Raw genomic sequence first — 26,029 nt, 5'->3', positions numbered from 1 at the left:
TTGTTCTCTTCTCATTAACCAGGAAATTGGCTTTTCCTCCTTTTGCCTGAGCCTTTTTGCACTAAGGAGGTTACTGTTCACTCCTTAATATCCCTAGGGCCATCAAATTCTATTTAGATAGGACAGCTCCCTTCTGTAAATACTGGCACCCATTTGCAGTTAAAACGACACCAGAAAGAGAGAGAAAATATTAAAGGCCATCTTGTATTAAGTCTGCCATTGCAAATTTTAGTTTCCACAAGTTTTCTACTCGGGTCACAGGCCTCACTCCGTCTCCACTAGACCCATAGATACTTTATAATGAGGAAATCTGAAGTGCTAGGACTTGGTCCTCATTCCTTTACCAAGCATTCCTAGATAAACGCTATCTTCTGATTGATTCTGCAGGCTTTCTTTCTTTATGTTAAAAAATTGCATATAATTTTTGCATTTCATTCTAATTTTTACTCCCATGGCTTGTCTTTATCATTTATGTGCATTACAGTGTGTCTAGATGACCCCGTCTTGCTTAGGGTCTCAGTGAGCTACATGCTGTCAGTTAGCATCTTTTCCTTCTCCTTGCTATTTTCCAGCAGTTCTGGATTGGCAAATGGACAATTGCCAGAAAATAGATCAATTTTGTCTTACTGGTCTATTATAATGGGGTCTGTTCAGCAATCCTGTGTGCTCTTTCTTGCTTTGTTTTTTTTTTCTTATTCTTGTTTACTAGCCCCCTTATGCTTTGGAAGTTTTGCCTAGATGAGATGACATCTAATAGTCTCTTAGAGGACCCAATTTCAGTGCTTAAATTGAAATATATAGAGCTCTGTCTCCACAGATAGAAGTAGGCATGGTTAATCCAGTAATTCTGGATTGGCAAAGGGACAGTCTTTGAGAAGACTAATTAGTGGGTAAAACAAAATTGAACTATTTTCTAACTCTGTCAAAAGTAAATGTGTAGTAAATTTCATTTTTTATTTTTTTAAAGGACTGGTATGTATCACTAGTCAGATCACAGTGCTGGGTCAGGTCAGACTCTGCACTGCTGGAAGGTGCAGAGCTGGTGAATAGGATACCTCAGCCTGAACTAAACTCCTTCATGACCAGTAAGGTAATTTCTCTCACAATGGGAAGAGCAGAATTTAAGATGACACTTGCAAAAATTGTAAAATTTATATTACTATTCATATTACTATTAATGACCAAATTAGATTATTAAAAAAGAAATTAAAAATTCTTTAAATTTTACTTAGTTTTTTGTTGACTTTTTGTGTTTTACTGAGCTTGGACAATAGCACTTTGAGCTCCCAATTGAAAGGTGCTCTAGATAGCCAAGTACATTAATTATTATTAAGGCTGTGAGTCTGTCACGGACGTCATGGATTCTGTGATTTTCCAGGACCTCCGTGACTTCGGCAGCAGCTGGTGCAGTGTAGCAGCGGTGCCCGGGGCCACTGCCCCCACCCCTCCCGAGCACCAGCGGCGCCCCAGTCAGGGGTATCTATAGTACAAGTCATGGACAGGTCACTGGCTGTGAACTTTTGTTTATTGCCATGACTTTTACTAAAAATACCCATGTCTAATTCTGAGTCTTAATTATTATCTTTCTCCCTGATCTCTCCCCTCCTCTCCTCCAAGCGTGCTCGCTCTCTCTCTTTCACTCACCTGGGAGTCAACATGGAATCATTTGTGTCAGAAACCCCAGGCTCTGTGGGGCTGCCCAGTTCCATGAACCCATCCCAGCTGTCATCACCCAGCTCACTGCACTCTGGCTGTGCTCTGTGTGCCTTGAGCTGCATACTGTGGAACTCTCCCCTGGCCACTGGGAATTTTTAAAATCAGGTCCTGGCATCTTAAATTAGGCATCCAAAATTAGTGTATGCTTTTGACCTTAATCTCTGTCTCAGTTTCCCATCTGTAAACTGATTAGTTTCCAAGTTCTAATCAGTTAAAACTCACAGAAAACTCTAGTTTTATTCAGATTAGGTGCTGAAAATTTGGGACAGATGGCATTTTCCACACAAAATAAAGTTGGAATCCAGTTTTAAGTGTGAACCAGAACACAACCTTAACTGTGGCAATCACAGTGGCTCTTCCATAGTGTTGCTCTGTTAATTTGCATGGTATTACATTAAATGCTTTAATTTCCTTTCTCCTTGGAAGTGTGTTCTTTCTAAACTTTTATGTACCATTTGTGATTTCAGGAGTTCAACTTAAGCTTGTTAGCTCCCTGTTTAAGTCTTGGCATGAACGGAATCTCAGAAGACCAAAAGAGCAGCCTCTTTGAAACTGCCCGTAGGGTAACCCTAGACCATGTGTGTAACATAGTTCAAAAACTTCCTGCCAGCCATCAAGTTTTTCAGCCATTGCAGCCAGTTGAGACTTCAGCCTATTGGAGCAAGCTAAGCGATATTTTTGGTAATACAAAATAAAGGTCTTATTCTCTTCATCATACTGTATAACAATGTTATCACAATAAGTTAGTTCTCTAATGGGATCAAAGATTTTCAGCAGTAAAATATTTTGCCCAAAATGTTTTGTCTGTTAAAGAAAATGTTAACCCTGATGGTTTTTATTTCAAGCCTCTAGATTTTACCCTGACATTTTATTTTATAGGAGACACAATGCTGTACCAGACTGTGATGAAACTCTCTCGTGCACTGGCTCAGTATTTGTTGTTACTCTCTAAATTACCAGCATCTCTCTGTATTCCACCTGACAAAGAGACTGACATCCTGAAGTTTGTAGTAATGTCATTAGAGGTAAGAGAGTGAGTGTAATAAAAGGTGCAACAGAATGTTTACAAATATGTTCCGTTTCCCTTGAAGTTTCAATAGGAGTTCTGTAGGTCTAGAAGCATTTCTGGGCTCTAGGTTTATGTATCAGCATCGATTTCCAATATTAGTTCATTCAGTGGTTACTCTTTTGTGTCAGAGTATATTCTACACATCAGGTGGAATTTAGCAGAGAATATGGGACAAGAAAAACTGGGATCTTTTTGGTGGTTTTGGGGGGTTTTTTGTTTTGGTTTTTTTGTTTGTTTTGTTTTGTTTTTTAAGGGAGACTTTTCACCGCAACTGAGAGAAAGTCTGGCTGCGGGACAGGGAGGTCTTGGCAGTTTGGAAAGTGACACTGTGGGGCTTGTTGAGAAGATGAATAAACATGATAGTTTACTCAATATAGTGCTTATAACTTTTTTTCTAGTTGGAACTTTTTGAATTAGTGACATGCTAATTTACTGTAACAAGAAAAATGAATCCTGCTAGTTTTGGTAGCTGCAAATAGATGTAATGATGTGAATAAAAATAATTTGATCTCATATTTTTGCATATGGGGACAATTTGATATAATGGAAAACTTTTTCTTGTACAGGCACTGTCATGGCATTTAATACATGAACATATTCCACTAAGTATAGATCTTCAAGCTGCTTTGGAATGCTGCTGCCTGACATTACAGCAACCTGGTCTCTGGAATTTGCTGGCTTCTGCAGTGTATGTGACACAGGCTTGCTCCCTAATTAATTGTGTCAGATTTATAATAGAGGCAGGTGAGTTAAATTTGTACAAATATGGGAGATGCTGCTGAATAAACCAGCAAACCTCACTGATCCTATGCTAAGAATCCTGAAGAAATGCAGAATTTTCTGTCCTTTGAATTTTTTCTTTGCCAAATGTGTTTCCACCATGGAAAATAACTTTTTATTTTTTATTTACCTTTGAACTTGTCAGATATCTTGCCAATACAAGTGCTGCTTTGACAATTTTGTGAAAGGATTAAAAGTGAGAGGTTTTTTAAATGTTTCTCTGTATTTATCTAATTTAGTTGCAATTGAACCTGGAAACCAGCTTCTTAGTCCAGAAAGGAAGAAGAATACTTCAAAAGGGGTCAATGAGGATGAAGTTGATTCAAATGCTCAACGTAAGTAAACAATGAAGTTCTAGTTTGCATGCAGTTTTACATAGTTTGTAGAAAAATTGCCAGATTTTCCTCCTTATTTCCAGTTAAAAACAAGAGGAAGTTGGTTGAGTCTTATCTGCACTAAGGAATTATTTAAAACAATTCTCACTGTTGGTAACAAATGGTTAAGCTTGCATTACTGTTAGAAAGTTGGGACCTCTCTACAACAGTTCTCCGACCACAGCAGCCATTTGCAGTACTGTACTGATTGGGTGTGCTCTGTGCAGATTTAACTGACACTGTGTCAATGGAACACTCTTTGAAAAGTGTTATGAGAACCTTAAGTTGCATCTGGACCGATAGTGTAAAAACTATTAACTTGTCATCTGAAGGGTGCCAACTTCAACATTTTACGATTTCATCTTCTGCATTGCACTGTCTTGGGTATGAGTACAATTCTAGGTGTGGGACTAGGACCTACTGTGATGATATGGCTCATCTGACACTGAGACTCCACTTTAGTTGGTTAGAAATAGGCTTATTCTTATTGGAGTTTTTGTGTCCTCTTACATCTTTAGATTTGTATGCATTTTGTATATATTTACAATAATTTACACTGAACTTCTTTGTTTTTCTCTCAACTCAGAAGCGAAATATATTACAATAGCTTGTGAAATGGTGGCTGAAATGGTGGAGTGTTTACAGACTGTCTTGGCATTGGGACATAAGAGAAACAACAGTATCCCAGCATTTCTCACTCCTGTCCTTAAGAACATAATCATCAGCTTGGGTAGACTGCCTCTAGTAAACAGCTACACAAGAGTACCTCCCTTGGTACGTGCATTATGGTTTGTTTCCTTAGTAGATGAAAAATACTGGCCATTTTTGGATGAAATGAATATAATAATTTGCTAGATCTTCAGTCTTTACACTCAGATTTGGTTGTCCCCTTTTGTCCTTTTTTTTTTTTTTTTTTTTTTTTTTTTTTTTTTTTTTTTTTTTTTTTATTTTTTTTTTTTTTTTTTTTTTTTTTTTTTTTTTTTTTTTTTTTTTTTAAATAGCGCCTGGCAATACTAGCTTTAAAAATATTTTCAAATATGAATGTCTTCTGTAGAGTGAGAGGTTTGGTTAGAATTATGGGATCGTTTGAGAGTTCCTTGAGATTCTGTTTGAAACTGTTCCATCTAGTACTTAGAAAAAATCAGGACTCTTGGATTTTGTTCACATTTGCTGCTGGCTAACTGTGAACTAGGCAAGGTATTTAGCCCTTCTAGTGCTTAGTTAATGTACCTGTAAAATGGCTAGAGAAATACTTCAGAGTTGTTGCAAGATTTCTTAATATTTTTAAAGGACTTTAAGATCCTCTGATTAAAAGTACAAAGCAGAATTATCAGAAGCATTTTTAGCTGTGCGGGAACGTGTTTCTGAATCTGCATATACTAGTGTTTGACAACCTGGATGCCACAAAGTGTTGAGAGAACACTTTTTTTTTCCCTTTTGAGTCAAAAGTTTTTGTTCACTTTGTGCTTTATGCTACCCTTTGCATGTGGAATACCTTCCCTTAATTTAGTCTGAGAGTCCACAACCTCTCCTTTAAATCCTTCCCTCAAAAGTGTTTACATTGTACTGTCAACTAAAAGTGGGTCAGTAGAGGGCTTATTTTAAAAGTATATGATTTATATGAAGGATTGGGGGAGAGTGGTGGTGTTTAACTTAGATTATAAGTCTTTTGGTGCAAAGAGTTAGTTATACAGGGAGTCCTCGGACTTACGACACAATTCATTCCTCAGAGTTGCGTTGTAAGTCGAAACCGCTTTTCCCATAGGAATCAATGGTATGAAGGGGAGATTGGTTTGTGAACCAACACTTGATACACTATTGTCACCACAATAACCCAGATTTTTTTACTAAATGAATGATAGATGACTAATGTTGCAATATCAATGTATTTACTGTACACTGTATTTTGTAAACAGCATTCAAATAAACACACAAACTCACATATGCTGCTCAGAATGCTGGCAACAAAGGCTCAGAAAGACTGGGTGAATAGCACACATGCTGAACCTCAGCCAATCACTATTCACGCTTTCTGATTGGCTGAGCCCAGGGTCAGGAGCCAATCAAAAACAAGCAGCAACCCTACCTGGCAACAAGCTACCCTGCTGCCTCGAAGCCAATCAGAAGTGACCCATTCCAGCTCCATACCAGTATAGTGCAACCAAGAAGTGATTTCAAGCAAACTTTATGCAAATCGAGCATCATAAGGGTGAAACAAGCATCCTGGGGCGAAACGGGCAGTCATTTGAAAAGCATCGTAAGTGGCGTCCGACATAAGTCGGGCGTCGTAATTCCAAGGACTCCCTGTATTTGGAAAGCACCTTGCACATTGTTGGCACCACTATAATCCAGATTAATAATGTGAGATTGGTCTGATGTCAGTTTGGTATGTGAAACATGGAACTTCCAAGTTTTGCTTACTTCCATTAAATTTAACATCTCATTTTGAAATGCTGCCTTTGGGGAGGAAAGTTGCATTGATTTTTGGGTCCTCCGAGACTAGATGGGCTTCTAACCATTAAATATAGGTTTTGTGCGTAATATCTTAATTACACAGTTCAGGTTTTAAGGAGAACATGGAATCCTTTAAATGTCAAAGTAATTTAATTGGTTATTACAAGGCACTGCCTCTTTCTTTCTACTGGTCTAGTGTCAGTACTATGCACTATTACTCAGGTAGACCAAATTCATAACTGATCTAAGGACTTCTGAACCTCAGTCCGGTGTGGAGAGAGAGAGAGATGTGCTGTGTGGTCTCTAAGTGAAGAGTTTGAGATTTATCACATTCAGATACCTATTTCTGAAATGATGTAAGGGTAGAAAAGAAACCTTGGCTTTTTTATTTGCCAAAAGTTTCCCTGTCTGACAACTTTCAGTAAAGAGGAAGAAGTATAATAAGTCTGCTACTAGAAACGGTCAAAAAAAAAGTGTAAACACTTTTTAGTAACACGATTATCCACTTGTTTTTGTTATTGTTGGAAGAGTTGAGTAATTTTCATTGAGTTTTTAGCAGGTTATGTAACACGTGCTTAAAATACCATGAAAAAGACTGTCAAATATATAGTAGGCACATAGAAGTACTATTTGAATTTAGAATCTTTTTACAAATCCTTTGTGCATTAGGATGGGTTATCATTACTATTGGTATCTCGCTATTTTTAATTCCAAATGTGATGATCATAGCTGTAATATTAATATAATATTTACTATTTTAAAATAATTAGTATCCTCTTTATATTCCAACAGGTCTGGAAGCTAGGCTGGTCACCAAAACCTGCAGGTGATTTTGGCACAGCTTTTCCAGAAATTCCTGTAGAATTTCTTCAAGAAAAAGAAATCTTTAAAGAGTTCATCTATCGCATTAATACATTGGGTAGGTAGACAACATGTTTATAGTTCTTTTGAATACTTATTAGAAGTAGCTCTCAGAAGTATGTAAATTCATAGTTTGGAATGTAGATCCAGGAACAACCTAAGTTTATGATAAAAGATAGACCGGGGTAGGCAACCTACGGCATGCGTGCCGAAGGCGGCACGCGAGCTGATTTTCAGTGGCACTCACACTGCCCGGGTCCTGGCCACCGGTCCGGGGGGCTCTGCATTTTAATTTAATTTTAAATGAAGCTTCTTAAACATTTTAAAAACCTTATTTACTTTACATACAACAATAGTTTAGTTATATATTATAGACTTATAGAAAGAGACCTTCTAAAAATGTTAAAATGTATTACTGGCACGCAAAACCTTAAATTAGAGTGAATAAATGAAGACTCGGCACACCACTTCTGAAAGGTTGCCGACCCCTGAGTTTAGACCATTACTGTTTACCCAAATGTGTTGGAGGACAGAAAGAAATTTGGATTGGTGGTGGGACATTTTTAGCATCTTTGATACGTGATGGGAGCACTTGATCTTGTGTCGGATAAACAAGTTTTGGGTATATGAGCTTCAGATAAACTAGGTTTCACTATAAAAGCAAAAATGAAGTACAATATTTGATTTCGTCTCAAACTAAAATAGGAAAACCTTACTCTGGGTTGAAACTAAACCAAAATATACTGTGATCATGATTTCGTCTCTCCCTTTCGGAGAGCAGGGTTCACATACTGCTTAATTCCCAAACTAAAATGAATGCACTGGTCTCTTCCTATTTGGGGGTGGAAGAGCGAGGGGTATATATGTCTGTATGTATATCGGTGTTATGAAAAAAAACACCCAAAAAATTCAATTTTGGTACTTCATTGACTATCGTTTTCTATGTAGAAGTGGAATAGTGGATATTGCAGAGCAGGATAGAATCACTGTAATTCAGTGAGCACTAAATTCAGCTCAGAATTGCAATATGAAATTTTAGTAATACAGGGATTTAACTTTGGTATTGCCGGTAACATTCCTTGTATTGTATAGAAATATCCGTTGGGTTTTTTTGCATCACACCATTACTGTTAGATATACCAGTCACAATTCAGGGCAGCTGCACCTGTCTTTTCTCTCTATGGTCCAGCAAGGGAACTCCCACTTAGACTTCTGGCTCCCTAGCTGTTACTTCTCTTGGGCGGAGACATGCTTCTGTCTTTCCTGACTGATTTATTTCCAGGCTGCACAGTTCCCTACTTACACTGTGAATTTCCAGCAAGGCAGACTGCCTCTGCAGGTCTTTGCCTTCCTCCCTCAGGGACTATAAACAGTGTAGTGCTCATGCTTCAGTTACTACGTAGCTCTTTCTAAGCTAGTACGTTTATTCTTAAGATGAAAGTATTACAGAAAAACATATTAAAACAATAAAAGAAGCTACACACTGCTAATAAGCTTACTGGCCCCCGTGAATCTGAGAGTGTCTTCTTTATATTGTTTGGGTCTTTAATCTGTCCTCCTGTAACAGGGGATCAGCAGATATAGGGTCCCCTCCTCATGGCATAGCTTCCAAAGTGTGAGTTTTGAAGTGGGAAACATGCATTCTTCTTCGAGTGCTGTCCCTGTGGGTGCTCCACTGTAGGTGTCGGTGCGTCCCGGCATCATTGATAGGAGACTTTTGGTAGCAGTGTCTGGTTGGGGGCCATGTGGTGCTGGCCCCCCTCATTTCCTTCTCAACCGTCCTCAGCTGCAGACGGAGCTCCAGGAGCGGTGTCTGAAATAGAGCAAAACAAAATAAATTAGATAGTAGAGTTAATAGGTAGCTATAGGTGTGGATAGCGTAGATTTAGTATTAAGTATCAGTTTCAAACTAGTTATCTCCCCCCAAAAATGCAAAGAGATCATCTCCCCTATTGTTCTTTATAAATAGTTAGACAAAAAAATTAGTAAAATAATGCCGGGCTCGCCTGGATTCAAAAGATGCCTGTCTCAGATGGACACTTGTTTAAGGAAGCGATGCCCATCTCAGACGGACACTCGCAGTGCGTTCGTTGCTTAGGAGAGAGACACGTTCCTCAGAAATGCACACACTGCAGCAATCTCAAAGCCAGAGCAAAGAGAGACCGGGATCTGAGACTTAAAATGATTTTGATGGAAAAATCCCTTACTCCTCCTTTGGACAGTAATAAGAACCAGAGAGAAGACTCTCCAGGAACCTCCTCCCTGGACAGGGAAAGCACCCTAACCTCCAGAAAATCAAGGAAAAGGGATGCCTCACCCTTGCAGAAAGAGCTGTTAAAGAGAACTGTTTCCAGCTGATGGCCAGCAGGGGTAGCACGCTCGACACTCTGGGCACATCCGGCACTGGCCGCACCGCAAGCACGAATGATAAAGAGAAGGAGTCGAGTGGAAGGCATAAGACTGCCGCCTCCTCCACAACACCGTCAACCCCAAGGAAGGACCCGGTGCCGACGATACCTAAACCGGTGATGTAACCCCCCAGTACAGATTCCATTGGAGCAGTTATCAATAAAGACGAGACCAGCCACATCGGCACCCACTAAAGCGACACACAAGAGGTCGGTACCGAAGCAAGTGCCCAAACAGATATATACAGTGCCAATGACCCCAGCGCTGATCAGACCAATAACATCAACACCAGGGGCTCCTATACTTGGCACTGACGACTCCCCAGTACCGTTGGCACCGATAAACCAAGACCTTCTGTAGTGAGGAGGAAGATGATATGGAGGAGGGAGTATTCTACTCAGGTCACTCCTCCCGCCTCCGGTGCCAAACCTCAACCATCACTTACAAATACTAAACCACGCCTGTGCAGAGACATGCCACCATGGTTGACCAACCCATGAATGTGCCCACCCTTACCATTCCCAATGCAATGGGCACACTGGGATCCATGGGTGGTGTACAGAGCACAAATGAAAGGGGGACACGTCCCTCAAAGGAAGCAAATATGACCACCTACAGAGACAGCCACAGAACCATCGGAGGCACCTGAGGAAACTATAGAGGAGTTGGACGATACACAGGAATTGCCACCGGAACACAACTTCTCTTCATCACCAGATGAGGCAGTCATGACCCCTTCAACCACGGTGATAGATGATCCAAAACAATTCCAAGAATTGCAGCTGTATCCACATTTCACCACAAGATAGAAGGATTTATAGCCTTCAGGCATCCAATCACCAAACGATTCCTTACAGGAATTCAAAACATGTACTTTGTAGTCCGCAAACCAACACCAGTATGGGATCTAAACTTCGTACTTAAGAGCCTCACCAAAGCCCCATTCGAACCCCTGGCTACCTGCTCGCTACTACATTTATCAATGAAGGTAGCATTCCTTGTAGCGATCATATCAGCACACAGAGTGGACGAGATCGGGGCCCTTATGGCCCATCCACCTTACACTGTATTCTTTAAAGACAAAGTGACTTTGAGACCACACCTAAGGTAACCTCATCATTTCACATCAATCAACCTATACATCTCCTTGCGTTCTACCCTAAAACACCTAGGTCTACTCAGGAATCTGTGCTACACACACTAGACGTTAGATGAGCACTAGCACTCTACCTAGATAGAACAAAACATTTCCGTAAGACATCAAGACTCTTCATATCCACCACGGAATGATCAAAAGGCACGGCCATCTCAAAACAGAGATTGTCTAAATGGATTTCAAATTGCTAACAAATGTTACCAACAACAGAAGATAGAACCCCCATTACCCAGAGGATTAGGGCCTATTCAACGAAAGCCGTTTCTACCTCAACAGCATTTCTACATAATGTACCAATCAAAGAAATATGCCAGGCTGCAACCTGGGTCTCAGTACACACGTTCACAAACCACTATGCAGTCACAAAAGATTCTGAGGCAGATGCAATACTAGGTCTTACGGTACTATCGTCGACTATCCAACCTACTCCGGAACCCAACCGGCCATAATGGGGTACTGTTCTACAGTCCCCTACAGTGGAGCACCCACAGGGACAGCACTCGAAGAAGAGAGGGTTACTCACCTTGTGCAGTGACTGAGGTTCTTCAAGATGTCCCCCCCTGTGGGTGCTCCACTACCCACCCTCCTCCCCTCTATTCTGGAGTTCTAAATAGGAGCGTTACGGTAGAGAAGGAACAGAGGGGGCTAGGATGCGTGAGCACTAATGGCACCACAAGGCGGCTACTGCACACATTCGCCCTGACCAGACAGTGCTACCAAAAATCTCTGATCAGCGGTGCCAGGACGCACCGTCACCTACAATGGAGCACCCACAGGGACACACATCTTGAAGAACCTCAGTTACTGCACAAGGGGAGTAACCCTCTCTTCCCTCCCCAGGTATTTCCTAGGAAACCCACTGAACTTGAAAAGTTCAAATTATTTCAAATATTCCTTTGAAGCTCATAACAGTTCCCAGGGTTTACATTAGTCAGGTCTCCTCCTTAGACTCGTTACTTAGAATCCCACAATAATACATAACATTTGCATTTTTAATACAATGAGCCCCTAAGATACTTAAACTTAATTCAAAAAGGTTTTATCCAGGTTATTGCAGTAAAATTAGCATAACTGTAACAGTGCCATCAAGTTGTTTCTTATGTTTGGCACTGACATTGTCAGGCTGTGCCACTTCAAACTTTGTGGATATATCAAGATGTCTTCATGGGTCACAACTGAGAATACCAAAGTCAGGACAAGCTGCTGGGAAAAAGGACAGACCCACCCCAAAACTAGTGGTTATTCTTCCATGAGATACACCAACCCAGCAAAAAAAGTAAACTTCTGTCTCACCACACTGGCTAACAAGAAGTCAGAAATGAAGCCTCCTTGGGTATTCCAGTCCTGGATTCAGCAACCAGACATTAGACTTAATGATGAACGGTTATTTAAAACCAATTTCATCAAACAAAAGGGTTATTCTGATCCCAAAGGCCCAGGTCAATATATAACTCAGATCTTACCCAAGAATCACGCTGTTGCCAATTTTTTAGTATCTAAAATCTAAAGTTTTATTTATAAAAAGAAAGAAAGAAAGGTCAGAGTTAAAATTGGTTAAAGGAATCAAATACATATAATAATTGCAAAGTTCTTGGATCAGACTTGTAGCAGTGATGGAATAAACTGCGGGCTTGTTAAGTCTCTGGTTGCTTCCAAATCATTGGAAGGTCCTCAGTCCTTTGGTTAGAATGCTCCCATTAGTATAAGTCTATAGTCCAGAGGTTTGAGCAGGAAAGAGGCAAAATGGAGCTGTTTCCAGGGCCTTTTATAGCTTCTGCCAACTGAAGGGAAAACCTATTGTTCTAGTTTGTGGAAAATTACAGGTAACAAGATGGTGTTTGGAGTCACATGTCCATGCATGCTTGGTTAGTCAGGGTAATGGTCGCTGCTATACTCCAGTTAGAATGTTCACATGAAAGTCCATCAGGTGTGGCTGGGCGTCTTCCATGGTCCATTGTGAGTTAAGTGTTCCTTGATGGGCCATTTAACTTGAATAGTCCCTTCAAGATGTGCAGCCTAAATACCTTGTGGGTGTTATCACAGGAACAAACATTTGAAATACAGGTACATAGTTAACATTCATAACTTCAGATACAAAAATGATACATGCATACAAATAGCATAATCGCATTCAGCAAATCATAACCTTTCCATAGACACCTTACTTGACATACTTTGTACAAGATGTGTTGAAATTATATAGCAGTGGTAGCTACAATGATCTACATAGTCATATTTTAATCAGATAATATCATACAAGGCTCATTAAAAAGAGCAATGGAGGCAATAAGTAAAATGGATGGGTCTTTCCCACCAAATGAGATTTGCAAGGCTGCAACATAGAATTCTCTCTGTGTACTTACAAAAGACCATTGTTTTGATAACACATCACAGAAGAAGATGTATTTGACTAATTTATGATTTAAGTCTGTATCCTGTTTGATCACTCTGTACGCTGAGTTGGAAGAATGTTCTCATATTTTATTTATTTTATATGTAAACTTTAGTAGTCAGGGATCTATTTGGGAAACCTTTGCATTATTGAATTGTGTTTTTTAAAAAAAACCTCTTTTTCTGGGAATGAGCTTCCACTGAGAGCTTTTTTTTTTTTTAAGGGTCATTTGGGACCCTCTACACATTTCTACCCTGCAAAAATGGGTAATTTTGGATGCTTTTGCAGTGTAGTATTTATTATGAAAACCCTGTTCTCAAATTTTTGTTCATTGAGGTTTTATTGCTTTTAAACTATAAAATCAAAAACTAGAATTGTGTCTGAAAATCAAATCAGAATAGGATCATTTACGTATGCATGTTCAGAATCCAGTTTAGGTAAGAGATTGACATTTTTTAAAGTAGAATTGGAGAAACTTAGGTTACAAAAGTTATAAAAATGACTTAAATTGGAAGGGAACCAGTGTGAAATTATTTCTGTGGAAATTACATTTTAAAATGCTGTTCCACATTTGTAATAAAAGCTAGTTTATAGTTGCATTGAAGTAGTAAATAGCCTTATACCTTTGAATACGTTCACAGGGTGGACTAGCCGTACCCAGTTTGAAGAGACCTGGGCTACTCTCCTTGGTGTGCTTGTAACTCAACCAATTGTAATGGACCAAGAAGAAAGTCAACAAGAGGTAAAGCCATTCAGTGACATGTTTATGTAGCATAAATGCTTTTCCTTATTGGTAATTTAACTCTGTTAGGCAGACCCTTGCCCACTGAAATACCGCAAGATGACTTCCTTTATAATTAACATTTACCTTCTGGGCTAAAGTCTCTGCCTGTAGGTGAATGGTTTTGGAAAGTTTGAGAAAAAATGCAACCATTTTTGAGTTACAGATAAATGAAAGAAATACACTTCAAAGCCTAATTGTGATAATACAGATGCTTAATTTTATTAAGCACAGGCAGAAATCGCCAAAAGATTACAAGAAACCTATTATTGCATCAGAAAAAAGCTGCATCTTTATAATCAAACTCAGGAAATGAACTAATTAAGGTTCCAACAGCAACAATAATTTGGTCAGATTACACATGATATTTTCTATTCCTGTTTTAGTGTTAAAAAGTAGCTTGTTACAATACTGTTTGTTGTAAGATTTAGATCACAAAGTGAGCAGGATGTGTAACGTAGCCCAGTCACTGTTGCTGTTGTATCCTGAACTAACCCATAGATGTCATAGATGGAGAAACCCGCTATGTGGTCCATCTCCCTGTACTTGCAGGCAGCTTGAAAGTACTGTATCAATAAGATCTTTAAATATGTTTTATAGCAGCATATTTAACAGACAAGATTATTGAAATTGAACATTTACAAAGTGCTGCAATGCAGACAACTTATTGGAAAATAAATGTAAACTAAAAAGAATAAATATGAATGAATTAGGAAAGGTTGATGTAGGCAGAATGGGGAGAAAGGACGGGCCAGTGGCTAGGTCACTAGCCTGGGACTTTGAGTGATCTAGGTTCAATTTGCTGCCCACCACAGACTTCCTTCGTGATCTCGGGCAAGTCATGTGGTCTCTCTGTGCCTCAGTTCCCATCTATAAAATGGGGGCATGTTTACCTACTTCAGACGGTAAATACATTAAAGATTGGGGATGCTCTGATACTATGGCAGTGGGAGTCATATAATTTTTTTTAAATTGAAGAAATGAGTATCTAAGATAAATGTATAGCATGGAAAAGATTGCTGAATACAGCAAAAATTGGAAAAATTGTTAATGTCTTAACAGTTTTCTTAAGGTGAAAGCATTACAGAGGAAATGTTAAAAACAATAAAAGAACCTATACGATTGCTAGCTAATAAGCTTACCAGAGATCACCCCTCTTCCCCTCCAACAAGGGTTCTGGTTGCTGTCAGTCCTTCCAACCCTTCCCTAAGGATTGGGGTCCTCCCTTTGGCCAGAAGGTCCTTCCATTTGCAGGATCAGAAAGACTGCCCTAAGTCAATTTAAACTCATTTATACAAGTCCTTTTCTGGTCTACTGGTCTCTAGAGGATCCAGTTGTAACTGGTATATGCAAGTCTCCCCAGGTGGTGGTCCCTCTTAGCAAGTGTTATAGCCTGAGTGAATTTGCTTAATCACCCCCCCCCCCCACACACACACACACTGTTCTTAGTTCCTGGAGGGCTGTGGTCTCCTCCCCCACGAAATTGCATACAATCCTTGGTCCACTGTGATATATAAACTTAATACAGTAAGATTTCACATAATTAAATAAGGTTTGACAAGGATATTGCAGGAAATTGTCATATTTGTCACAGTAGTTATTGACTCGAGCATAAATGTATATCATTTGGTTATGATGGATTATATTGTTGCAACTTAATCAGTATCTAAAAAGTGATCACAAAAACTTGGGAATGGATCCATCTGAACTTAGACACAACATGAAAGTAAGTGGATGGTTCTGGAAATATTAAAAAATATCTATCACGAGATTGTAGGTTAAATCCTTATAATTATATTTAGTTCCCAAAGAGTATGAGGCCTCATACAAACTACAGCATAGATCAGGAGATTGATGTGGTGGCCAGAGTTCTGATCAGGAAGAAATGTACACTCTCACCAGAAACATTGCCAGAGTCTTTGGGATGTTGCTTTCCACTGGAGTACTGAGAGAGCATCTGTACCATCAAGCGATATATTACATTGGTTTTGGTGGAACTTACTCTATGTGAAAGTGAAAATGGAAAATTGTATGTTCACTTTACAGGAAGACACAGAGAGGACCCAAATTAATGTTCTTGCAGTACAAGCCATAACCTCCTTGGTGCTGAGTGCAATGACAATACCAGTTGCAGGCAATCCAGCAATTAGCTGCTTGGAACAGCAGCCCCGCAATAAAGCTTTAAAAGTTCTGGATACAAGGTATTATTTCACCTGTTCTGAAAGCAGATGAAAGTATATTGATAGCTTGATGCAGAGTTATGCACAAGATAGCTTATTCTATTAACAGCACTAATATAGACATGTGGTGTATAATATAGATGTATATGTTTGTATATATACATACACATGTTATATTTTGTAAACCCCAAAATGAAACACTACGCTATGAGTACATTTACTTTTAACTATAGCTACATCTCTTTTGTGGGCAGAGCAGTTGTCCGATGAAAGCTCTTCATGCTTTTCTAAGCTAAATATGGAAGGAACCCTAATATCACAGTAAACCTTAAGCTCAGGCAAAATTTCAGACTTGTTTAAAAACAACTAAGTGAATATGCAGCAAGAATAGTAAACTAGTAATTTTCATACTTAATTTTACAGGCAAATGCTGGAAAAAACATCTTAAACCATTAATGTGGTTTCTTCTGCGCTTTCAGGTTTGGGAGGAAGTTAAGTGTTATCAGAGGAATTGTGGAACAAGAAATCCAAGCAATGATATCTAAGAGGGATAATATTGCCACTCACCATTTTTATCAAGCATGGGACCCTGTTCCATCACTTTCTCCTGCTACCACAGGTGTGTGCGCAATGGTCATTTATACCAATAATTCTTCAGTCCTGCAGTGAATGAAATGATGGCTGCTTGCTGAAAAAAGTAACTTTTCTTATATGTGATAGAAAAACATTTACAGGAATTACCATATACACTATTCTGAACAAATAATGTAGAAAAAAAGTAGTTTTCAGGTTTATTGGGCATTTGTTTAAAAAGTCCTTTGTCTTTTTATTTTAGGTGGTCTTATCAGCCATGAAAAGCTTTTACTGCAGATCAATACTGAGCGAGAAATGGGAAACATGGGCTATAAACTAGGACAGGTTTGTTCAAGTTAATACATCAAGCCCACCTTTTTAAAACTTTTTTGTCTTTATTCTCAAAAATCCAGTTTAAGAAGCATTGCTTAACATCCAATTTAGATTTAGTAAACTAAGGACAATCTTAAATCCTGACTGAAAACAAAACAAGTGAGGTTTTTTTGAGTTGTAAATAAATTTCCTATCTAGGGAGCACAAGTCCTCCACCAGGATTCATTAAATACTTGTTAGCATCAAGTATAATGCCTTATCAATAATTCTGATGTTTAAATTCATAATTTAAATATTTCATTCCCTGACTAAATTTAAACTCCTTTTGGAAAAATAGTATTCCATTTTAAAAAGGCACAAATGCATTAGCAAAAACTTTTTAATTTCAAATACTTAATTTAAATAACATTACTATCACTGTTAAAAGATCTAAATTGCCCAAGTTAGTATTTCCAAGTAAGATTATGGAAAATATCAGATTTATGTTGTCTGTCTCTAGGACCCTTGCTTCCCCCTTTATTAGTTGGGAATATTTTAACTTGCTGGATGTCATATTACTGCCCATTAGCAAGGCATTTGTATTTCCTACAAGAAAATCATTACAGCTATAATATGACAACATTTTTATTGTAGGACTAGCAGTGCAAAAGTTCTGACTGAGAAGGAACTTCCATTACAAACTACCATTTTTAGGTACTTATTGTCACTGTTCAGGGCAGCTGCACCTGTATTCCACCTCCATGGTCCCTTGAGGACACCCACTCTAGTCTCATAGCTCCACAGCCATTACCTCTCTTGGGAAGAGACCCACATGTCCCTCCCTCCTGACCAGGGTTTTTCCAGGCTGCACAGTTCCCTGCCTCCATTGTGGCCAGTGTCTGCGCTTTGCTTTCTCTCCAGATGCTACTAACAGCATAATTTCTGTAGTTACAAGTTATCACACAGCTCTTTCTATGTAAGCACATTTTATACTTAAGGTGAAACCATTATAAAGAACATTAAAAACAAAAAAGAACCTGCATGCATTCTAAAAAGCTTACAAGAGGTTGCCCCAACTCCAGCCTTAGGCTCTCATAGAAGTCAGTCCTTCAAAACCCACAACTGGGTTCACCCCATCGTTATAAGTTCATAACTGTCTCAGATTCAGAATAAGAACTACCATGAATAGTTCAGTCTTTCCTTGATGCTGCTTGGTCATCTGATCTTGGCCTCATGTAACAAGTGATCAGCAAGCAGTAGGGCGTGGCTGGGTTCAGGGCCGCCCAGAGGATTCAGGGGGCCTGTGGTCTTCGGCGGCAGAGGGCCCCCGCCGCCGAAGACCTGGCACTTCGGCGGCGGGTCCCGGGGCGGAAGGATCCCCCGCCGTGGGTCTTCGGGGCACTTCGGCGGCGGGTCCCGGAGCGGAAGGACCCCCCGACGCCGAAGATCGGAGCAGAAGAAGCTCCGGGGGCCCGGGCCCCGCAAGAGTTTTCCGAGCCCCCGGAACGAGTGAAGGACCCCACTCCAGGGGCCCCGAAAAACTCTCGTGGGGGCCCCTGCAGGGCCCAGGGCCTGAGGCACATTGCCCCACTTGCCCCCCCGCGGGCGGCCCTGGCTGGGTTTTGCATAACCAGGAATTTGCATTCACCTCCCCTAGATATTTTCGAGGAAAACCACTTAACACTTTTTGTTCCAAAAGTCCATTATTATCTGGCACATTATGCAACATAGTCCTTTGTACCCCCAGGTCTCACATCTGTCAGATCTCCCCACTCCAGATGTTACATACATTCCTGGCCCATGATAATACATAAATCATTCATTTAAAATAATGGACCCCAAAGATGTATAAACTTAATTCAATAAGGTGTATCAAGGATACTGCTGAAAAATGCTGTATTATCTGTCACGCTTACGTCCAAAAATATACTGCCCAAAGGTGAGTTTATTTGGCCAGGAAAGCTTTTTGTGTGTGTGCGCGCTATTGAGTGAAAATTAAGTTTCTTCACAAGTTAACTTTTCTGATTTTTTTTTCTTGAACTCCAATTTAATTTCATTTTTAAAATCTTCAAATATGTCATTGGCTCATTCCTTAATGACATGCCTTTGACATGTTCAAGTCATTTTGTTGACAAAGTTGAGCATTACAATATTCTGCATTGTATAAACACATTGTACAAACTTCTGGTGTTTAGGACCGTACCAGAGATGCAGTTTTTCAAATATAGACAATTTAGCTTCACACATTGAAATAACTGATCTTCTGGAGTAGTGTTTTTGTGTGTTGAATTTCCTTTCAATCTTTTTAATTGAAGTGACTCCATCATTAGACTAATATGCAGCTGTGAAATTAAGTTTAAATTGCAGTCTAAAATATGACCCTGCCAAAATGCACCATGTACATTTGTGAATATTCTGGCAATTAGAATTTGTTGCTCATGATGAGTAACATCATTTTTAAAATAACTTAATATTAGTCTTATTTTTCTTTCTCAAAATAACAAAAACATTTAATCCTTATCTAGAGATTAATAATCATTGAAAAGAATTATTTTTTACATTTGTAAAAATTAAAATGTCCAAATGGATTTTTTTCACAGTCTTTATTCATTTCCTCACTCACCTATGCCTCTTTACTCTAAATCAGAAGCCCAGACAAAAAATTTTGCTATTTAGCTTGTGGGCTGAGATCTTGTACCACTTTTTCTGCCTGGATTGAATTTTATTTCCAATTTGCAAGCCCCTGAAAACAGAGTTCACAGTGGAAACATGACATAAATAACCTTGATTGTTGTGAGTATAATGCTATATGTGGGTACTGTGTGTATAATATATATAAAGTATTTATAAATATTAAAAAGTTTAGATTAAGGGAAACCTTTCTAAGTATGTATGTGTGTGGTCCTGTCTAGCTTTATATAATGCCAGCTAATTTAACTAAGATTATAACCTCAGTACAGTTAAATTTCCTGGATGGACGTTCTAGTGTACACATCATCATTACAGCTGCTGCTTGCACGATATAGAGCAAACAAGAATGCAACATTTTAAGACTATTTTATTTTTAAATTGAGGAAGCAAATCTGTATTTTTTTTGTGAATAATTTTAGAAACTTTGGGAAGGGATGGAAGAATGTAAACATACACTTAGGAAAGATAAAGCTGGTTTAGCTAGACTATTTATTGGTGTAGAAATTTTGTTTTCAAGTTAGAATTCATAGAAATAACTTCATTCCCTGATTAAAGCAACTTTTTATATAGATAATTGGAGTAAAATCATGTTTTGTAGTCTAGGTTGAGACCAGAAATTCCCTCTCTAATTGTGTTCCATGTAAGATTTTTAACTCCTTAGTCTCCCTCTCTTCCTTTAGAGCACTTAAATATATTTTAAAAATGTATTATATTTTGCTTTAAAATTCAGAATCATGACTCAACTACATTTTAGGTAAGAAACTATCATAAGAAATGATGCTTTGAACTTAAATTAGAAAAATTGGAGCTGCTCTGTGGTGGTGAAGACATGGTTTCTCAGATTACTTGCAAACACAAGTTTTTACTGCAGTCTGCATTGCAGAACCAATGTATCTGAATCCTCAAGCTATAGTGTACTCTGCTTATTCAGCAACAACAACAAAATTTCATCTAATTTCTGATTTCATAAACTTATCAGTGATAAGATAAGCAAGGGCACAACTTGCTTTTTGGAAACTGGTCTCAGCTTACTGTACTCAGAAAAATATCATTTTGACTTGGCATTGAGCAAACTGATGCAAACATTCTTATTGTGTGCCAGATATGAATGTGATGCTTTACAGAAGTGTAAATAAGAAGTGCTGTCAATATTTAACACCTGAGGCCAATATTTCCAATGAGTGCCTAAATTTAGGCTTCTAAAACCATATCTAGGCACCCAAATGAAATAGGCCCATTTTTTTCAGAAACAATGAACAATCCCAGGGACGTTTTTTTGAACGAAACTACTATTGATGTTCTTATAGTTACCCTGGGAAGTATATTGAAAGATGCTCCAAAACATCAGTTTTTAAGGAGTTTACTTTTCTTGCTTAGTTTTCAAAGAACAGTAGAGCATGAAAGGTTTTAAAATTCATAATGGAAATGAAATGCGCACTCAGTCTGACTGAGATTCCCCCCCCCCACACACACACACACACACACTTGCAATTCTGAAAATCATGTATACTTAATTTTTCTGCCCAATGCTGCAAACTGACAGCACAATGCAAAGCAGCAAAACTGCTAGGGATAATTGTTTTAGTGTAGATTGCGTTTGCTTCAACTTCAGTATCACAATGGAATATTTGAAATGTTAGTAAATTACAGTAATAGATGAGCAGAAGATGGCAAATTCTGGATCCAGATTTTTAAAAAGTCACATTTAAAGCAAAATATTTTCAGTCAGAAGTTAAACATAAGAATTGTAATATTAACCTGTACATGACCAGGAATGATATCACATATAAAATTTAGGAGAGCACTCAAAATCTTTTATATTAAGTGGTGTTTTTGTAGAGTTGTGTGAAACTATCATAGTGAAACCTGCAACAAAAGAAAATGTGGCTGGTTCTGCACTTCATTATAAGCCCAACATTTTCATCAGGTTTTCAAAGATTCATAAACCTTTCAGCCAACTTGTCCCAACTTTCATGATCATTGGCCAGATTGATTTCAGTTTTGTCTGATTTTTTTCATAGTTTCAACCCAACATTATCTACAGTGAGGCCATTTCAGCTAACTGGCACTTTGAGTTTGGGATTTATTTAGCCCCAAAAATTAGGGTGCAAAATCCATTTATGTGAACTGGATGGGATTCACACATATTCAAATGTTTCCACAAAACCCTGTGGAATGATATCAGGGTTTCGTGCTGATCTATTTTTTTTTCAATCCTCCAGACACAACTAAGGGAAGGCAGCAATGTCACTGCATATATCTCATAGTAGAAGTCCTTTAATACTGCATATTACTTGAGCCTTGGCTGTTTTAAACATGATTATTCAAACTCTGACCTTCCAATTCTCTTTCCTAACAAGCATTTTTCTGAAATTAGCATAGGAGTTGCGATTAGCTAAACTCAGTTAAGTTTCGAAACTTTTGCAAATGGCAATAGAACCAGCAGTCACTAACCTTCCCATGTCCTCTTTAATTTCACAGTAATAGCATTTTCTGAATTGTTTCTAGTTTGACACTAGAATATAAATAAAGGAAACATTTTTTTAAAGTATTTTTGGCTAGAGAATTCAGGGTTAGGACTTGCTCCTACATATATTTGTTCCCAGCAGCGGCGGCTCCAGGCACCTGCGCTCCAATCACGTGCCTGGGGCGGCAAGCCGCGTGGGGCGCCCTGCCGGTCCCTGCAAGGGCAGCAGTCAGGCAGCCTTCGGCGGCTTGCCTGCGGGAGATCTGCCAGTCCTGCGAATTCAGCAGCAGTTTGGAGGCGGGTACGCCGAAGCCGCGGGACCGGCAGACCTCCCCCAGGCATGCCGCCGAATCCGCGGGACTGGGGACCTCCCCCGGGCATGCCGCCAAATCCGCGGGACTGGGGACCTCCGGCAGGCATGCCGCCGAAGGCAGCCTGCCTGCCGTGCTTGGGGCAGCAAAAAAGCTAGAGCCGCCCCTGGTTCCCAGACAAGATACAGTTGGTTATAGCTATAGCTTAATGGGACTGTGCTAATGTACTGTAAGTGTAGTGGTATGATTGATGCCTGTAAAACTTACTGTTGTGCCTGTAAACTCAATATGCCATACGTTTTTAGAAACAAGTTTAGTATTTTCAGTGAAGTGATAGGGTGCACAGCATAATCTTATTGCTGCCATATACACACAACACATATGCAACATAAAGTACTATAAAAATAATGGTATAAAGCTTTTATAAACATATCTTTATATGCTGTAGAGTATTTTTGCTCCTCTTTTAAATAGAAAAAATTTTTATAGCTTTTTTTTGTTCTAGTAACTTCTGATTTGATTATGAAAAAGCTAAATATTTTTCAAGTTAATGTTTTCTGATATTTAAGGTTTCTATACACTCCGTGTGGCTAGGAAATAACATCACTCCATTGAGAGAAGAGGAGTGGGATGAAGATGAAGAAGATGAGAATGATATGCCTGCTCCTTCTTCACCACCAACCTCTCCTATTAACTCCAGGTCACTTGTGTTGTTGTTTTTTTGTTTGCCACTTGAACAGACTTCAGTTCTTGTGTTTTGAAGTCATTAAAAGAGAATCATATGTTGCCTTTTATAAAATGGATGCTGTATAAGGATTGCTTTTCAAATAATTAGAAAAGAAATAATAATATAGTGATTGTAATCTTTGCTCATTGTACGTTGCAGGAAACACCGGGCTGGGGTTGATATACATTCTTGTTCTCAGTTCTTGCTTGAACTGTACAGTCAATGGATATTGCCATCAAATCCTAGCAAGAGAACACCAGTCATTCTGATTAGTGAAGTGGTGCGATCAGTAAGTCTAAAAAATAAATTCTGTGCCTTAATTGAGTGCACTTTCATGGTATGTTTGAGTTTATAGAGAGTTTATAAAGTAGCTTTTCCTAATATACAGAAAAACGGACTTCTGTAGGCATCGTCCTTGATGTAATGATACATCCTTCATCTGTAATGATAACTTAAAAGTTCAATGGGAAAGCTTTTGATTAAAATATATTAAGCTGTTTTAAGCACTCATTAATAGTAGAATATGTGTAAACTTGAGTTACAAATAAATATGTTATAAAAGAATACTTGAAAATAAATTCTTCTTTTAGTTGCCTACCTACTAAGACTAGAGTTCAGGATTCTGTATTTACCCTGTAATATAATGAGGGAGAAAATATAAAAGCAGAGGAACAAATGATGTAAGTAGGCACTAAGATTAATATTGAAGCATCTGATGAAATCTAGGATTCTTGAGGGCTGGAGAACTGGGGAGTGATTGCCACTGAAACTTTTTTAAGATAATATAAATTGAAAGGCAATTATTCATAGACTTAGAAAATGTTAGGATGGGACACTCTTGCTGCAAAAATAATGTATTGTGCATTTTTGGAAGTCTGAGTTCATAGTGTTGCTAAACAGTAACCTTCATTTGGACCCCAAAACTGCTTATTTTACTTTTGTTGTTGGTTTTGTAAGCCAAAAGGTTAAGGAAAGAGAAGTTATTTTTTGAGTGCTTGTCTGTATGTACTCCATGTCTGGTGCACATTTGCCCCATGAACATAATTGAAGTCTTTTGACTAGCACTGTCTGTTAGGCTGCACCTACCTCTTTCATGCCCTTGAGCCCCCCAACCCCCCAACGTGAGAGAATAAGGGGTGTGGAGTGACCAAGAGATCCTCAGTTCCTTCTCACCACCCATGGCTGTAAGATTGAGCAAAGTTAGTGGTGTCTGGTCTCTTGCACTTGCGATCCCTGTTCTTCTGTTAGTTATTTGGCTAAGATTTTGCAAAAGCCTTATGTAACCCACTGCTGAGTGTGTTACAGTCCACTTCTATGCTGGCCATCAGAGCATATGAGTTGTTACAACCCCAGTTTACAGAACCTGTGGCTTGTAGCACCTCACGCTTTTAGTTCTAGAGATCCCTGGTCTGTTGGCTAAGAGGGCGGCCATCATGTTTACACTCAACTTGATGGGATTTCTGTGTATGTATGTAACATAACTTTTGAATGCTGCAACAGACCATTCCCTGACAGTTTGGAATTGATCAAGGCATCAGTGGCCAGAGCCCTGTTGATTTTTGGGGGATATGGGAGACACATGAAGAAGCCCTGCCATCTCTTTAGCATAGCCCCAGCCTTAAGCACCTTTCCAGTTGTCTGTAGATCAAAGCTGGCTATTGGCACCCATTAACACCATCCATCATAACTATATTCCTATCACAGGTCTGCCTATCCTCCCAATTGAGTTTATTATGTTTTCACCATTGCCATGATACTGTTACCTTCCTCGAAGCAGTTAATTTGACTGTCACTTCGAGAGCTGTCAGTCAGTCTTAGGAGATCCTTACCCTTTCCCCACCCTTTTTGGGAACCATTTATTTAGTTTTCAGGAAGCTTGAAACAATATTCCCATTGGCCAATGGGTGCTGGAGATAATAAGAAAAAAGTTACTCCATTCAGTGTCAAGAATTTCCTACCATCCACGTGCCTTCACCATCCCTTTTCTGGAACTCCTTCTTATAAGAGTCTATTATATTGTGAGGCACAATCCCTCCTGAAATTAGGAGCAATATGAGAAGGTTCCTCCTCAGTTTGTAAGAAAGGGCTTTTATTTCCATTATTTTCTAGTCCCCTCAAAAATCAAGAGGCTGCCCCATCCTAGACCTAAAAATCTAAACACATTCATCTGCTAATTCAAGTTCTGGATTGTGACCCTGTCCTCAATAATCATCACCTTGGATCCTCCAGACTGATTTGCAGCTCTTGAGCTCCAGGATGCATGTTTCCATCCATCCAGCACATAGGAAATCTCTACATTTTTGTGGTCAGCAACACACACGTTCAGTACAAAGTGTGTCTTTCGGTTTGTCAAAAGCCCCAAGAACTTTTGTGAAATGTTTGGTTGCAGTAGCAGCTCATTTAATGTACCTCAACGACTGGCTGGTTCAAGGAACTTCTCCCTAGCAAGTCATGGACAGGATTCAGCATATTGTCTCCTTATGTGGTTGAGTATATTCTACAGGTTTATGGCTCAATATAAACAAGGCCTAATCCTCCTTAACTCCTGCTCAGAAAATATAATTTATCAGAGCCCTGATACACCTTTGCTGTGGTGTAGTCTGTCTACCTTGAGCCAAATTGGACATGTCTCTACTAATGGATCAACCATCAAGAAAATCCTCAAACAACTGTAAGGATGTGTCTGTGGTAGGACATGTGGTCTTATGCACATTTGTGACGGCAATCGCCAGACTCCATCTATGTTGTCAGAGGAATGGTTGTAGTCCTCTTACAG

At 39.1% G+C, this 26,029-nt stretch overlaps 1 protein-coding gene across 2 annotated transcripts in view; it reads left to right on the top strand.

Annotated features, from left to right (window-relative positions):
* HTT (huntingtin) overlaps nucleotides 1–26,029 on the top strand; it is a 193,729-nt gene that overhangs the window by 144,571 nt on the left and 23,129 nt on the right. For both annotated transcript variants that reach the window (XM_024214918.3, XM_024214917.3), the window contains 13 exons: nucleotides 968–1,090; nucleotides 2,184–2,397; nucleotides 2,596–2,741; nucleotides 3,352–3,529; nucleotides 3,805–3,900; nucleotides 4,526–4,713; nucleotides 7,186–7,312; nucleotides 13,853–13,953; nucleotides 16,039–16,193; nucleotides 16,652–16,791; nucleotides 17,008–17,090; nucleotides 23,096–23,226; nucleotides 23,413–23,542. In XM_024214918.3, the coding sequence (XP_024070686.2) occupies nucleotides 968–1,090; nucleotides 2,184–2,397; nucleotides 2,596–2,741; nucleotides 3,352–3,529; nucleotides 3,805–3,900; nucleotides 4,526–4,713; nucleotides 7,186–7,312; nucleotides 13,853–13,953; nucleotides 16,039–16,193; nucleotides 16,652–16,791; nucleotides 17,008–17,090; nucleotides 23,096–23,226; nucleotides 23,413–23,542 (1,812 nt within the window). The remainder of the gene's footprint in view (nucleotides 1–967; nucleotides 1,091–2,183; nucleotides 2,398–2,595; nucleotides 2,742–3,351; nucleotides 3,530–3,804; nucleotides 3,901–4,525; nucleotides 4,714–7,185; nucleotides 7,313–13,852; nucleotides 13,954–16,038; nucleotides 16,194–16,651; nucleotides 16,792–17,007; nucleotides 17,091–23,095; nucleotides 23,227–23,412; nucleotides 23,543–26,029) is intronic.

Source organism: Terrapene carolina, unplaced genomic scaffold (assembly GCF_002925995.2).
Source record: "Terrapene carolina triunguis isolate 2854851 unplaced genomic scaffold, T_m_triunguis-2.0 Scaffold66, whole genome shotgun sequence".
NCBI lineage: Eukaryota > Metazoa > Chordata > Testudines > Emydidae > Terrapene > Terrapene triunguis.
Note: the sequence above shows the minus strand (reverse complement) of the source record. Positions and strands in the feature narration are given on the sequence as shown.